This window comes from Tauraco erythrolophus, chromosome 9 (assembly GCF_009769465.1).
Source record: "Tauraco erythrolophus isolate bTauEry1 chromosome 9, bTauEry1.pri, whole genome shotgun sequence".
NCBI lineage: Eukaryota > Metazoa > Chordata > Aves > Musophagiformes > Musophagidae > Tauraco > Tauraco erythrolophus.
The window spans coordinates 6846159-6863058 of record NC_141473.1 but is presented as its reverse complement, the minus strand read 5'-3'; the positions used below and the strand labels follow the sequence as shown (position 1 = coordinate 6863058).

General features: G+C 43.0%; 1 protein-coding gene across 1 annotated transcript in view; it reads left to right on the top strand.

Annotated features, from left to right (window-relative positions):
- Positions 1-16900, top strand: part of GRK5 (G protein-coupled receptor kinase 5) — a 167033-nt gene that overhangs the window by 63762 nt on the left and 86371 nt on the right. Inside the window, exon 2 of the mRNA XM_086617015.1 lies at positions 8964-9059. Within this exon, the coding sequence (XP_086473141.1) occupies positions 8964-9059 (96 nt within the window). The remainder of the gene's footprint in view (positions 1-8963; positions 9060-16900) is intronic.

Here is a 16900-nt window from a genome sequence, read left to right as displayed (position 1 = left end):
TGGCTGTTTTCCTGACTCAGACATAAACCATCTAAACTGAAAGAGTGTGCTGTTTTTTATGTATGGAAAGCAAAACACATCTGGATTTCTGGCCTCTTATCAGAGCATCTCAAAGCTTTACCAATTCTCCCAATTAGGTGGAACTAATAAATCAGTCAGGCCTAATAAAACAGCCTGTCTCAAATCATTAATTTTCATTACATTTACTAAAATTCTTTTCTTTAGCCCTGTAGGTAAGTTTATTTAGGTGAGGGCAAAAAAACAGAGAAGGACATAATTCTCGGAGCTTGGCTACAGACTGCTGATAGGAACACACTTGAATTCTCACCTCCCATCCAGCTGGATCTCCTCCCCGCAGTTCCAAAATACTCCTTATAACACTCAAATGTCAGGAACACAGAGGCTAAGTTCTTTTTTTAGAGACCGCAGAACTATTTGCAGGAGAAAAAGCCCACACAGCTCTTTGACAGGGACAGACAGAACCCACATCGTTCCCTGCTCAGGGCTGGGCTTTCGCATGTTCTCCCTCTAGAAATGGCACCAGAGTTTTCAGAAGAGCTGAGCCCCATGTATTTGCCCGTACCAGGGCCAGGTTTCCTTGTGTGTTCCTTCTGCCTGTCTTGGTGATGCCCATTGTGCCATCGTGTTGCTAGACATCAGAATTGCACAATGTAGAGCAGCAGATCAGCAGATCCTTCTTAGACTTCTAGTCATTTCTCTCAGTGCCTAACTAGGACCCACAAGTCCCTTCAAGGTATTTTGGCTTTAGAGGTCAACTCTTAAGAACATTTGGGCTGCTTGAAGAACACCATTGAATCCAGGAGCCCTCCACATGCTCCTGGGCAATCTACATGGGCAATGGGTGATACATAGACTATGTCTGGGTGATGTGTTGTTGCATTTGCAGGTTTGGGTTTGGAGGCATTGATTAGCAGCTTGCCCACGTGTTACTAAAACTGGGTAATAAATATATAGAACAGGTCATAAGTTTAAAAAGCCTTTGCTTAAAGAGGAGTTCCTTCCTGGAAAAATGTTATCAAGCCCCATTTAAGCAGGATTTCTGGAGCAGGGATTTGCATTCTTTCTTTGGAAGAATGGGAATCGTGTCTCCCACAGGCGATGTAAATTGCAGCTGGGCAAATTAACTTAAGGGAACTGATAAGGAATGTGGGAATTTAGATTCACTTGAACATTTCAGATATGGGGAGGCCACGATCCTTTTTTAATTCTTGCGTGCTTCAAAACATGTGATGATTGAGAACATTCCTGACAAAAGAATCTTCCTTTCTGAGAATGAAGTTTTGTCAAAAATGAAAGGGTTTGCAGGGAAGTGTCTACTTAAAAGAAAAAAAAGGTTTGCTTTTTCTAGCTTCTTTTTGACAATATAGAAACATCATTTTAACAAAGTAAAGATGTCAATTTACCGTACCCATTTTGTTCCAATGACATAATATATCTTAATACTCTATTTGATATGTTCTATGATAATGTTTTGACGTTAGATAACTGAGATGACTCAAATGTTATCAAAATGAAATGATTTAATGTCTTTAAATCAGAATTTTCTAGAACTTTGAAATACTGATTCTCAGCGCCAATTCGGAAGAAAACTCCACTGAAATATTTAGCATTCCTAGCAGGGTGAGAACCCTGATTCTCCACAGCTCTCTTCAAAAGGCTGGTCACCCATAATAATCATCAGTGCTGAAGTGTTACAGACAAATGTTACGTTACCTACATCACTGATGGACAACAAAATCTCTTCATACTCCTCAGATTCAGACATCATAGCCTCTTCATGTTCCTCCAAGAGACTTACAAGTCCAGAAACAGCTTCCAGAGGAGCATAGTGGCTCCAGATTAATTTGTTGCATTATCTCTTCTGCTCTCATTGCCAACTACACCGTCAAATGCTATCCAGGCACCCTTCAATTTGAAGCCATTAGTACAGTTCATCTCAACAGGCTGTTGAACCATCCAATACATGGTAGTGCATTCCAAACACAACTCAACTGCCTGCGTTTGTGCCAGTAGCCTAGTTTACTTTGAGGTCAAGAATAAGAAGTTAAAATTTTAGGCTGTGCTTAATTTTGCTGTTTTAGATGATAGCTGATAATATTTTTATAAGATTTACTGTTTAGTTGTTTTTTTAATAGATTGTAAATCTTCAGTATACTTTGTGTCTTCTGGGTTATTTTTGTTTGTGGCGTAACAGCCAATGATGTCTTTTTTCTCACTCATCGGCGGCAGGTAAGCACAATACAGTTAAAATACAAGGCATAAAAGAGAAAGACGCTGTAACAGACAAGCTAAAGGTGCTCACACAAGGGAGAATTTAACTGCATCCAGGGAAATCGCCTCACCAAACAACTCCCTGTTAACATGTGTAGCAGCGAAACGTAGGCCCAGCATATATGAACTGGCTCCCCAAACCCAAAGACAACTTGTTGAAATCATCTATAATGGACATTGAAAACACCCAATGGGGGATGTAGGCAGACTTGCATGGAGAGTGCTACAATTTGAGATGCCCGCTAGAGACCAACAGAAAAATTAAAGGCATGTTTTTTCAGTTTAGTTAAGATCCTTTCAATGTGACTTGACTACGCCTTGCTGTGTGATAGTGGAGCCCTGAGGACCAGTCTTCAAAGACTAATCACAGCTTCTTCTGTCCTTCAGGGCAGTGGATGTTATTAAAGCATTTTTTTACATTATTATTAACATATAAAATGTGTAATCAAAGTCATGTTTCAGTCACTCTTCAGTATTTGTAGTACTTTGACCTCTTATGTAAACAGTAGGTAGATATTCTTACAATAAATATTTGTTTGTGAACAGTGACTTCTGTAAGCCAGCGTAAACAGGATTTTAGATGCCAGTTGTATACAAAACATTCTGCCCTCCGGTAACCAGACTGCAAAGCCAGCCTGACTCTGTTGGGGAGAAGCTTGCTTTTTTGCTTATGAAATTCCCATCTCTGTGGTTCCGAAGGCTTAAACATGAAATACATCTGCTGCTCATTTCCAAAAGCAACAGGATGGTTTACACAGTGGTTGTCAGGCTTATGTATTTGTAGCAACATGCAGATGATTTATGTGCAAAAGTACCGTGACAGCAGGGAAGGATGGGCACAAAACTGTTGTCACAGTCTGTGACTATTCAGAGAGTCACGTTCATCAAGGAAGGCTGCAGGAGATAAGGACAACTAAGAGGAGCGATGTGACGTGATTCTCCTTTGAGGGCACGTTGTGGATTTTTTGTTGTATCTTGTTAACGAGAGCCTCTGAAGACTGGTTTGCAGAGGCACTGTGTCCTAGTGGATGGTGGACATCTACCTGCTTTTGAAAATCCAGCCTTCATACTCTTCTCCTTTTTCTTGGGGTAATGTAGAAGGGGATTCATAAAGAGCTTCCTAACGGTCTTCTAAGTGCTTGTTTAAAGCACAGGAGTATCATCCAAGATCTTGTAAGGATAAAGCAGGGTTCCTGTTTTTTTTCTGCTTTCCCAGATGACAAGGGCAGAGAGCAAGCGGTGTCTTTCATTCTTTAAAAGCAAACCATTTTTATTTGCTAGTACAGCTGAGCATAGGAGGGACTAATATGAAAGAAGAATGGTGATTTGGGTGAACTTCCACGTGAAGCAGCTCTGAGAAGGGTGGAACAGTTTGCCTTAGAGGTTAGATGTGTTAGATATGAAAAATCCTTAGGGGAAAATGATGGGCTGGTAAGTTTTATTCCTGCTGTCTCATTAGGAAGAGACACTCCAGGAAAATAATCAGTTTAAAATTGTTATTCTTGTCCTTCACAAAAACACAGTTAATCTCTGGAACTCACATCCACATGAAGCAAAAGGGCATTCAAGAGACCAGAGCATTTACCAGGAGAGCATTTACCATCTACCTAAGAGCAGCCTAAATTTAAATAGCATAGATTCTAAAAAAGAAGAGGAAATATTTGGAAGCAATATACCTTCATGTTTTGTTAGCCGTGTCTAATTAATAGGGTATGGAAAAAGTTCCCGATTTCCAAATATTTTAGAAACAGCTTTCTAAGATCTTTCTCTGAAGCTGCCTGCGGTCTGTCCTGTACTAGACAGACCATCTGTTTAATCTAATGTGGCAATTCTATATATACTATATAGCTGCATCCACTTTGATGGGAGACAGTGAGTAAAGGAAGGCTGGCAAGAGGAAGAGAAGAAATGTAAATTTCTTTTGAGTGGAAATGGGACACTTGCCATGATTTTTGGACTTTTAATATTTTTTTGAGTTTGTTTCGCTGCTTTCATGTAATCAAGGCCTTGCAATCAGAGCATACAGAGCTCTGTACTCTTGTTGGGAAGGACTTGGATGAGAGCCAAGCTACTGTTGCGAAATGGAAGACACAAACTGTAGACGTCCTTCAGTGATCTCTGGATAGTTTACCTAAATTGTGGATTAACTAGATTGCAGATAATACAGTTGAAGGCAATGAAATGTTGGGCCATGTTGGGTTAGCCAGGCCTGGCAGCGTGGGCTGCGATGCAGGCTCATCACAGTGGGCAAGAACAGAGCAAAAACATGAAGCCAACTTGGCCAACCTTAAAAGCCACCTTGCCTGATGGTGTGAGACATGAAGAGAATATGCTACAGGCATGATGCTGGGTTGAGTTCACCCGTCCTTCTGTTTAACTCTGTGTTACAAAATATCTTTAATCAGCTGAGCAGGAGCATGGCTTGGTTCTGTGGTTAGCAGGATTAGTGGGCTCAAGGCCTTGGCTTCAGCCTCTTTCTCTGGTTTCTCCTGTCATTTTGGACAAGCCACTGAATATCTCACTGGCTTAATGATATGCAGGTACTTTCCTACCTCCTCTAAGTGTTGAGAGAGTAAATATATCCTGAATAATGGAGGCAAGAAAAGTAGGCACCTGAGGCTAAGGGTAGCTCCTGCTCACAAGTGTTTTACATGTGTGCCTCTGGTTATGTCTCTCCTTGCATGCAGAGATCAGAGCTAGATTTGCCATCCGGCATCACAAGATGATGTGAAAGTGCCATGTATTTTTCAGTAGGTAAGTTGTAGAGCAAATGCTTTTGTTTCCTGTAGGACTGGTTGACATGTTAGAGAATTAGCTTCAATCCTCAGTTTGCGAAAGCTGAGTTGTTAAGTGCCTGCAAGGGAGCGGAAGATTTCGTGCTCTTGCTGGGAGCTCACCTTTTGTCATCATCCACAAGCCAAGATTTTCAAGCAGTCGGACCCTCCGATACCACATGACGGAACTCACATCTAAAACATGGCACGTCTGTCAAGCCTTGCTCTGAGAAGCTGCCTTGAAGATTTCAGATCCTCCTGTCCAGAATAGACGGTGCAAAAGCAGCAATCAAGGCAATGTGTGAAAAGCTTCTCTCTGCAACTTGCACAATTACTGACCTGTTCAGAGAAACCTCCCCTTTTAGCTTTTAGCTCTGCCAGACAATTTACTCTGTCTCAGCTGTCTCACTGCATTATGTCCTTCAAACCCCCTGGAATTAACGTTTGGAGCCAGCAAACACTACTGGCTCCACAAGAAAAGCTGAGAGCGGAAAGGTCAGGTCGATTAAAGCAGTTGATCAGAATCTTTAACATAAAGACGTCACAGGCAAAACGGTAACGCTACTTCACGCTCAGCTAAGAGCAAATGATTCATCAGGCAAGGCTGCTTATTTTTGGAGGATGGCCGCGAAAGAGAAGAGAGCATGCTGGCTGTATCGATCACGGTTGTAACAGGCGACTGCAGAGCCCTTCTCCAGTTTTGATGGAAATTTAATGTTGGAAATACATCATCCAATGTAAATATATCAATATATATTTTACACGGAATGGATTTTAAAAACCTTCTGGCCCAGCTTAGCAGAATCATTTGGTCTCTGCACAAATCCCAGAGCTGTCATTTAGAGCAAAGGGCTATTTTGCAATGCTCTGCATAGCCTGATGCTGCTAAAGATGCAACCATTTTGTGAGGACTTTTGTAAAGGTGGCTGGAGAAGCAGGTGTACTCTGAAGTCTCCAGTGCTTTGGTCTAGAGGGTAGCCACTCAATGGGTGAAGATGCACCAGTATTGTGCAGAAGCAGCCTAAAGGATGCTTTTACCTGGCTTATCCCTGCTGCCTCCTGTGTCCAGAAATGTTTGGAAATCCTGTTCTAGCAGGCACTGCTGCCCAAAGTAGCCACGTACCGCTTGTGCTGCCTCCAGTGCCTTCTCATACCTTCAGGAGAGAGCTCCTGCCTGCCTCCTCACAGCACCTCTCTGTCCATTCCTTGATCAGAGCAGAGCGGGTCTCTGCAGTGGGAGAGGTGGCAGACAGCAGTGAGAGACACATGTTTATACGTGGAGGTGGGATAAGCTGCTGTGGGAGCTGGGAGCCTGAGGAAGGGATCCAGAAATCGAGATTCCTACCCTGTGGCTGTCAAAGGGATATCATTCTGCTCTGACACCAGACCAGCTGTTTGCCTCCCTCCTCACCCTCCCCTTCCTTCCCATCCCTCCCCCAGTGCTAATAAATCTATAACTTAATTCATTTAATTCCCATGGAGGTTTGGCATCATGGCATAGAACTCAGAAGTTCACAAGATAAACATGTGTGAGGAAAAACGTGAAGCAATAGTTCAGGGAAGAAAACGCAGCCAAAGAGAGTGACTGGCAAAGAGAAAGAAATGGGAATTCCTGGAGGAAGGGTCATTCCCCAGAGGAGCGTAAGTACAGTGTGATGAGACATAAGGGCAGGAGCACCAAGAAGTGGGCAGGAAGGCCCCTGGAAGAGAAGAAGAGGGGCAAGTGGAGGTGGCAGCCTGGCAAGCGGGAGCAGCTGTGTAGGATTACGGGAGTGAGTTTTCAGGGAGACGAAAGCCAATGGAGGACCCTTCAGGTTGCTGAATCCAACCCCTGCAGTCGCTAGTGGCCGGAGCAGAGCCATGTGCTCCAGGGAAGTTGGTGAACAGACCATCACAGTGCCCACCCCAGCCCACAAAATGCTTCTCAGAGCCTTGTAGTGTTCCTAAGACCTTCAGCCTGGACGAGCAAGGGTTGTGCACTGCAAGAGGAGAGCAAGACAGCCTCCCTGATACTGTGGCTGGAGGGATGGGAGAGGAAATGACTTTAGCAGCAGCGTTTGGGATGCGCTGAAGAGGGGAGGTTGAAGCAGAGTTCATTATCGACCCAAAGGGTACATCTGCGTTGCATAATACTGCGTAGCATGAAGGCAGTCGCAGCTCTCTGTGCGTTGCCGGAGATGAATTCCTGGAAAGGGTAGTATAGCAGTATCCTGATGGTCTAAACAAGCTAGTCGCTTTACAGCTGGTGCAGCTATCTCTGCTCTACGTTGCATAATGTCGACATGCAATAAATTCCTATCAAGAAAGAGTTTAAAATAATTCAAGGCAAGCTCTGCAATAACAAAACCATTGGTCACCAAGAGCAAAGGCATGAAAGGTGAGATGCAGAAGGATCAAAAACACCCCGCAGAGAGCAATACTTGGCAATTTTTTCCAAGGCTTATGTTTACTCTGTAATGGTCTGCTACCTTTGAGTCAATGCTCTCCTAATTTAGCCTGTCATATCATGTAGTACCCCGCGCACCCTCAATCTGTGATTGTGACTCTACCAGCCCCTCTACAGAATTAACTCAGCTCAGAATTAGTCATTCGACGTGCCAGTGCATGTAAAATAGACTCAAATGAATCAGATTTTGTGAGCAGGGACTGAATTGCAGTAAATACAGCGACTTGGAGAATCTCAGTCTGCATCTGGGCTTTCAGGTCCGGAGGGATACTCTTTCTCTGGTGGCTGTGCAGCCTCTCCGAGCGGGACAGGCACAGAAACGAGCTGGGAATGAAGCTCCCAGCACCACACCACACCTCCTGCCCTCTGCAGTAATGCTGGTTTTGGGGGCATAAAAAATGTGAAGGCATAAAGGAGAAACTCGGGGAAGACTGGTGTAAAAAACTGCCCAATGATAGTGGAAAAAAAAAAAAAGATAAGAAAAATCTAAAAATGTCCTTTTAAGCTGAGCTGCTTCAGATCTGAGTGCCAATCTAGCAGACACTGGGGGAGAGCACACACAGCGTGTCAGCCTGCATTAGGCTTGCTTGGGCTGAGGGAGCCTAAGCCCATAGGCACTGCGTCGTCCGGTGACCCCAGCAAGGAGCAAAGTGAGGTATGCTGGAAACGCTGCCGTTACTGGTCAGAGCCCACTGCAGAAGGCATCCCCCTTGCAAGCTCAGATGTGGCACCTAGAGATGTGAGTGATGCCTGCAGCAGGGTATTTGTGAAGGGACATTGATGAGAGAGATTCATCAGCGTGGAAGGGGTGAGGGTCTTGGACCTCGTTCAGTCAGAGCTGGAGGAAGCCGGCTAGGTCATTCACCTTGAGGACAGTACAGTTTAAGAAATCTTAGGGAAGAGTGAGAAGGGGAGTTAAAAAGAACTAAAAAGATATTTTCTCTTCGCGAGGATATTACATTAAGTGTATAACATCAGCGGTAATGCCATGTTGGCAGTGTATATAATGTGAGGGATGGATGGTGAGAATTGAATTTTGGTCTTCATTTTCCAGCACTTCTTTTGAGATGGAATCAGGGCTCATCCCAAAAGCAGAAGGGGGAGATCCAGGTTGATAAAACGTGAGCTGTAATTTTACAAGATTATTGGACTCGTGAAATGGCTGTCAGTTGGGGCAGATAATGGTGGAGATGCTCAGTTCAGCACCGTCATTTGAACTGGACCCGATGGGCCCTTCTGAACTCCCAACCTTTACCAACCTGGTCTTCTGTCAGATGCCACCTCCTTGGTCTGTGTCAGCCCAGACAAGCTCAGACTTGGTCTGTATATCTACCCACAATGTCTCAGCTTTAATTTTTAACAATATCCATAAGAACTGTGACTAGGCTGGTAAACTCTGGATGCAGCTATGCCCCCAAAGCAATCTAATCCTGATATTTCTTTCTCTGCAGGGGGTGGAGGGAAACGTAAAGGCAAAAGCAAGAAGTGGAAGGAAATCTTGAAATTCCCTCACATTAGCCAGTGTGAAGATCTCCGAAGAACAATAGGTAAGAGCTTTTCCTTTCTTCGGAAATACTGCGTAAATAAAACATGCTGTCACAACTGGTTCAGCAGAATGGCACTAAAGGTGCTCATTATTAAATGGAATCAGTTTAGAGACGGGCATGATGCTGCCGTGCAAACTCAATGTTTTCTGGTCCCTCACAGGGCACCACGGATCAGGCAGGAGGGACTGGCATAATGTATTTGCAAGGCAGGGCTTGGGGCTGGCAGTGGCCCAGGCCCTTTGCTTTCTAGGAGCCAAAGGGACTTTACAGCTGGACAATACCTGGCGTATGGGACAGATGCTTTGACTTGGTGCCTACCAGGGCCAACATGACTGCAAAAGGACATTCAGAAATGAATGCCCTCATCACATCCTGCATTCCCTTGTAATAACTAGGTCTTTATTAGGGAGGAAATGAGACTTGATGAAAGCAGAGAGATTGCTGATGTAGTTGAAAGTTAATATTAATTATACTCTGGGTATGATGTTTGAAGCGGCAGCCACTGCCCTCTGCCAGGCAGGTTTGTTAAGCACTACCATCCTCTATTCAAACCACAACACTACTTTATGTATTTTTTTTAATACCACATGTAAAAATTTTCTTTTAAATTACTTTGTTTTATTGATGTGGGCCAAACACTGCAGATTTGGAAGGAACCTTGCAGTGGCCATTTCCATAATGCATCATTTCTCCTGCTCATACCTGCCAAAATTCAGCATTCTTTTGATTGCTGCCTTGGCAAACAAGGCTAGCAGCTACCTCCTTGTGAGTTCTCCACTGGAAAGAGTGGAGAAGTTAACCACAAGAGGTTAACTTCAGCAACTGAGGCTCCTTTTCTCCCCTACGCTGACATCCCGCCAGTGGCAATGAATGAATGAATGAAAGGCAAGAAACTGTAACAACTGAGATAACGGGCAGCATAATTTGTCTAACTTGGGTGAATTCCTGGGGTCTGACTGACAGTGCCCTGGCACTATGTACATTTGAAATTCACAGCATGTTTTGCAGAGAAAATATATGGAATGTTTTGAAGCTCTTCATGATCTCCTTCAGTAAACTTTGCTTCCCTCATCTTCTGCTGTAGAGCTAAAAGGAGGTAAAGAAAGGAGGGGGATGCAGGAGAAAAGAGCGTAGATTTTCCCAGTTTATAGCCACTCAACAGACACACAAACCCTGGAACAATTTCTGAAGGTACAGAACCTGCTGGAAGCAAATCTGACTTAATATATTGTGATTTGCATAGGGAATTCTTTCTGTTGTTCCATCAACCTTGATTCCTACAGGGGAAAATGGCACCAGATAAAATGCTTGCTCTTTACAGAGGTGTAATATCCTAAAGTGAGTAGTCTTAAAAGCTTAAGTCTGCCAAAGATTTCTGTTTCTGAAATGCTGTTTCTGGCATTTTTTTGGTGTCAGCTTTGTCCTAAATGTAATTTGTTCTGCATTTTTTGTGAATGAATTGGAGGAATAACAGGACAGGAGATGCTCTTGGTGGATTTGGCTTCACTGTGGAGATTACCTGTCGACTGGGAATTGTAGCAACTGACTTTTACACAATGGGAAATAAGGTCCAAGTCCTTGTTCTGTGACTCTGATTTTTATTGAGTAGCCTTCCCACAGAGCAGGGTGTGACTACACAAGGAACAAGGCACTGCTCAGCCTGAGTAAGGTCATCTGTCCTTGCTGGCTCTACCATTTTTCAGTTAATCTAGCTGAGGCTGAAAACATCCCAGACAAACAGTCGTTGTTTGTAAACTTCTCCTTGATCATACGGGGGACCTGACGCATCTTGGATGAGCCAAACTCTCTGGGCCTATAGCATTAAGTCATTTCCATGTGTGTGGTTGATCTGAGGTGCTCAGGATGGATCTGTTGCATGTGCAGATGCATTGTGCTGGGCTCTGTGTGGCTCATGGACATCCAGGGACAAGTATCAAACATTGCAATCTGGCCTTAAACTGCATCTTTTACTGTCTCTGCTGAAGAATGACTCCCTTGGCTTTAACCCATCTTCATTTGTTATTTTCTGCAAGTCAGGATTTCAGGTGACAAGGTGTCTCCACAGGTGATTTTGTGAAGGAGGGTACTGAAACATCTTGCTTGAACCGTCAGCTGAACTGCTCTGTGATTTGCAGGGGATCCAGCTGCTCGGTGTGTCTGCCCATCAGTCCCTCCCCTGTCAACTTCAGCCCACTGCTGTGCCAATCAAGTTTTGTAATGAAATAGAGACCCCAGAGAGTCTTTTTCCTCCAGTCTCTATGGAAATAGGCAACTAGCAGAGAAGAACAACTTGATACAGGAAAAGGCTCCAGCCTCAATTCAATGAGATCGAGGCAAATACTGGTAGGTTCTGCTCATCCCAGTCCTCTTTGCTGTGTGTCGGCCTCCTAGCACTTTTGGTCAGACACAGTCTTGCCACTTTGCCACATGTTAAAAAAAAATAATTGCACCGAGTCTTAGAGGGTTGCATCAACTGAAGGACTAAGCTGTTGAGGTTTTGTTGTACTCCTCTTTTCTGGATGCTTCCCAAGAGCTGCCCTGGAGAAGCTGGAGTCAGGGATGGGATGGACCTTTAGATTTAGAGCCGGCATGGACTGCCCTGGAGGAAGGCACGGCTTAGTTTAGCGCAGCTGTAATCCATGGATGGAAAATGCTGCTGTTGTAATCGCGGCCATACAGCCTACATATGTGTGCAGATGCCCACATTTTGGTGTAAAAACGTGTGTGCTTTTGCACCCCACTAAGGTGTACTGAAAAGAGTCTGTGTCTTAAAAAAAAAATAGTGTAGTGTGAAAAGAAATCTGTGAAAAACAGGAAGGCTGAAATAAACCAAGGGTCTGCGACCTGTGTTGACACAATTATGAGTCAGCTCATACCTTTTGGTTCTCTCTGTGTTTACAGGAGGCTCTGTGTTTGACTATCCATCATCTGGTGTCTTACTGAAAGACTTGCTTAGTAAAGCCCTTTTTCCCCTCCTTCTTGTGCACAGAAACAAAAATCAAAACACCCGAGAGAAACACTGGCTTTTGATAAATAAACAAACACTGGAAACATCTTTATTAAAAGTACCTTTTAGCCAAGGAGCTATTTTTTTTGGGTTGCACTTAAAAGCAACTTCTTTTCTCCTTTCTTTTTTGTCCAAAGTATGCAACACCTTTTGCAGGGGAAATTCTGTTGTGTGCTAATTAAATGGGCAAGTGGAACAAGGGTGTTCAGAAAGATGCTACGCTAATGCCTTTACACTCATGCCTTTACTGGGCTCTGAGGGAGGCTCATATATGTGCTGTAAATGCCTGACGTATGTTTCTATTTGCAGCCCTCTTCCCAACTGTATTTAATTGTGTTAGAACAGCTAGCCCTTTCCAGGTTAATATTGGCATCAGCAGCCCTTTCAATCGACGAAAACGGGTGTTTGAGACACCAGTGACAGTGACTCATGTACTGGATGCTGCTAGTAGATGGTGTTCTGCTGTCTTTCAAATTCACAGATGATAGCTTAGCAAAAGAGAGGTGTTTCAAGGGAAGGGGAAAAAGAGCAAGGCGCAGCTTTAAAAATTCTTACGTTTGACAAACGCGGCATGAAGAGATGCCACAAGTTAGGGATACCCACTAGTTTAAAGGCCATCAGTAAACAAAAATATAAGAAAAAGTTGTAATTTTAAAAGCCAGAGTGTCTTTTTGACGATAAAAGATTCTGGATGTCTGTAAATATTTCTGAATGACGCAAAAGGTTCTGTTGGTTAAAAGTGTGGAATTTTTATTTATTTTGCTCAGACCCATTCTGTGCTTTTTTCTTCCGTAAAAAAAAAACTGCTTGGGTGAAAGAGTTGATTATTCTGATCTTTGGCAAATTTTCTTTCGCAACTGTCCAAATGCTATATAATAAATCAAGATTTTTTTTCCCCATAGATTGAAGTTTGTGGGGAAACTGCCACAGAATGTGTCTGCTGTTTGTTGCACAGAGTGATTTGTTGCATTATTGCAGAAAACTTTTAACTCCTTCAGTAAAGCAGTTTCTGGTTGTCCATTGTACTCAGGTAGAAGGAGGACTCTGGTGATTTCTCTTGTTAAATATTCATATTCAGTGAGATTTCACAGTCAGAAAGATCAGCCCCATTAATACTAATTTTTCCACACTTGGTTTAAAAAGAGAAAAAAAAAAATCCTCCCATTAATGTCATTTAACCTCTTATGTGACATTTGCGTCCCATTTACCCAGGGTAAAAGTAGCTTCAGCTTCCACTTCTGGCAGGTTCTTTTCACTGTTGTTAAAAATATGCTTCTGTGTGAGAAACGCTTTGTACAGCGGTGAGCAGAGTTAAGTGGGACAAAATCAAAGCCACAGACTTCACATACTCACTTTTTACAAAAGCTGGCTCTTTCCCCCCCCCCACTTCTTTTGTATTGTGCTTTTTCAGACATGATTGAGACCTTCACCTACATGATTTTTTTTCAGTCACTTTGGATTTGATCTACTTGGAGGCATAGTGATGGCACAGACTCTGCAATGGGATTCAGACCTACCTAAACGAGGTTTCTTGAGCCTCCAGCATGAGCACTGATAGCAATCATGAAGCAGCAGTATGGCCATCAGTGACAGAGAGACACTTGAGTATTTATCCAGCTTCCTAGAAATGCTTTGCAGCCTGCACTGAGCTCCATCCTGTGGCAGAAAGACTGCTACTATACCCCGGTTATCTCATTCAAAAGTAATTTGGGCACCTCTGCTCTGCTCCACGTTGCTGGGACATCTTTCGTGGATTCCCATCAGCAATTCTCAGATGCCTTGGCTTCAGAGGTTTGCCAGCACTGCAAAGAGAAATACATGGGTAAGGGGCCTTGGAGAAGGAAAAGTGTGAGTTTCCAGGCTTGCTCATGAGGGAAGCTGCTTCTTAGAGGTCAAATGACAACATGGAACATTGATGTTCATGGTGGGATAATGTGTCTCTGCATCAGACTCAGGGGATGTATCTGCTCGGGGCAGGAAGATATAGGCAAAGAAATACGGTGCGTATGCAGGTCTCAGAATGTGAGACTACGTGGTGATGTCACACATAAAGCTCAGGCGCTGAAACTGGAAAAGAGAAGGCATCAAAAGCCTGGTCTTATCAAAAACACAAAGTAGCCGCCAATTTTCTCTCCAGCAAATTCCTCAGCTCTGATGTTTACAGTGATTAAAAAGCAAGGTTTAGAAATGTAATCCTGAAGCCAACAAGTAGATCAAAGGAAGGAATTGCAGCTTGCCTTCCACTGTGAATAACCGAGCACAACTGGTTATAGCTTCTGTGACTGTCTTACAGTATCAGTCTGAATACTACCCCCAAGGCTGGTCTCATGTTTTTGGCTAAAACTAGAGTTTGCATTTTTGAGAAGTAATTTTCTTTATAGAAAGCATCAGCTTTCCTTGGAAAAAAACTTACATTTTTATTGCAAATAGTTTTTGAACAAGTAGTCAGGATTCTGTGGTGTGGAATAACAGAAAGGGGAATTGTCTCCTATTCCCTTTCCAAACGTGTAGGCATATGGGTAGCTGTCTCGGGAAGATGCTGGTGGGGTGTGTGTGTGTGTGCATGCAGTCAGAGCTGAGTACCCAGAACGAAGCTCTACAACACCTCTGGGATGCACTGGGTTTTCTGCAAAGCTGGGGAACTGGAATCAGTGGAGTAGAAAATACTATCTAGTTAAAAAAAAAAAACAACAGACAATGTACTGTATCATTGTTATACCGTTCATTGAAACGTGTTTCTAGAGAAATTCATATCATTAAGGCCCAAGCTGATAAAACACATAGGCTCACAAATAATTTTTTATGCAAACAGGGTGTCTCTTTAAATTCAGTTTACACCAGATGAGTTTTTTTTTCAGCAATCAGAATTGTGCTCTGTATGAAAATAAGTTTTCCCACATTGGTGCCCTTAGACAACTGCAGCATAAGATATCTATTTCAGGCACTATCGGCAATAGCAAAGTGATACCTTGCTGGTGTTCTTGCATCACCCAAGGATCAGCTCCTAACGTAGGTGTTTGTTAGCAGCCCAGGCTGCCTGTGCTTATGGGATGGAGTGGAGCTCCTACTGCAGGGGCTCTGCATTGCCCCTTGGGGTCACACTTACTGCACCAGGACTCAAGGGCTGGTCGTGGTGCTCTACTGTGGATAGTCTGTTTGATGCTGAAGGGGTACCTAACAGAAAAATCTCCCCAGATGAGTTGTCCTCTGTGGTAGTTGTCTAAGGAGTGAGTACAGAAAGAGTCCAGAGAGAGAGAAATGAACCCAAGAAGGACTGAAAGTAAAATTGGAAGAACTGCTGAAAGCTGTGGATAGGATTTATTGCTCTGGAAAAAGTTATGCAGATTTTTTTTCGTAACATTAATGCAGAAAAAAAACCTCAAATTGGTTTATTTCTAAAGAAGAAACAAAGTCCTTCCCCTTGACAGTCCCCACTCTGTACACTTCCCTTCCCCCTCACTTTCTTTTTTTCTTTCTTCTGCAGCAGACACAACTTTCCCCTCTCTTCCTTGAGCCAAAAGGTCTCTGTTGCTCCCTTGAAACAGGGCTTATGCAATCTCTCCAGCATAGACCTTGCCTTCAGCAGTACCTCGTAGTTTCTTGGGTTTGACATGCTGCCCCATATCATGAATACATCTAAATTAAATTAGATACTCTTCAGGGGCAGGAACTGACCATATGATAGAAACTGTTCCAGCATATAAAATGATACGGCTGACGTCAAAACCATATTGTTTGTTTACAAACCCACAGTTGGTTCAGTTTCTTTCTTTAAAATCCTTCAGGTTCAACTATAATTCTATCATAAACATAGATTTCTAGCGCTCTAATGGACAAACAGAGCAACGTTTGGTGCCCTTGCAAGATTAGCTGTATCCAGTTAATAGCGATGGGTGGAATTGAGAGGGGTTGTTTTTTCTCTTGCAATTTTTTTTTAATGCCATCACAGAAAGTATGTGAAAAACAAGCTGGTTTATGCATCTAGTGAGACTCAAGACCAACACTGGGAGAACAGGCTGCTTGCAGGCTGCTTGTACTTGACAGCTTCCAGGACGGGATGGGGACGCAGGGGAAATGAGTTGAAATGATCTCAGCCCACATTCTATTTACAGAATTTATTTCACAAGACTTAATCCATTAAGTATTACCTTGGCAGTGGCAACCCAGAAAGAAACCAGGAAAGACGTTGCTATTCTCCATAAAGAACAGGCAGCAAATCCACATCTCCTTACCAAATAGTGAGTCCACACCAGTCGTCATTCAACTGAATGCCTCCTAAGGAAGAAATAGTACCACTAAACCTCTATATTTTGATTTTGTGGCAAAAGACTGTATTTGGTGCAATAAATTAGTCTTCACAAATTAAGAAGAAAAAAAAATGCCATGACATGCTTTGAATCATTTCCAGAAGTTATTACAAGAACGTGCAGAAAAAGGAATTAGAAGAAAATATATGCTTTAAAAAGATCCATTTCATCTCTCCCTGAAAATAGAAGTAGATATTGTGAGCTGCAGGGTTTTTCATTATCTTATTAGGTAATATGAGTCATTAAGGCTAATTAATACTTATGCAGTGATTTGGAATTGTAACATGCTATAGAAGTGCTCATGGGTCCTGTTAAATAGTAGCACTTGCTTGTTATGGAAATTTATTTTAAAACCAATTTAGCACTTGCTGGATATGGAGAATGAGAGGTAGGGCTCCATTGGCAGTAAAATCTCACTCTTCTCCCTGCTGAAATCACTTGTAACTTTGCTACTGGTAGTGATGAGAAGAAGGTGGCAGGACAAAGCAAGCCTCTGGTTTGGATGACTCTGATCAACTCTGCTGGAG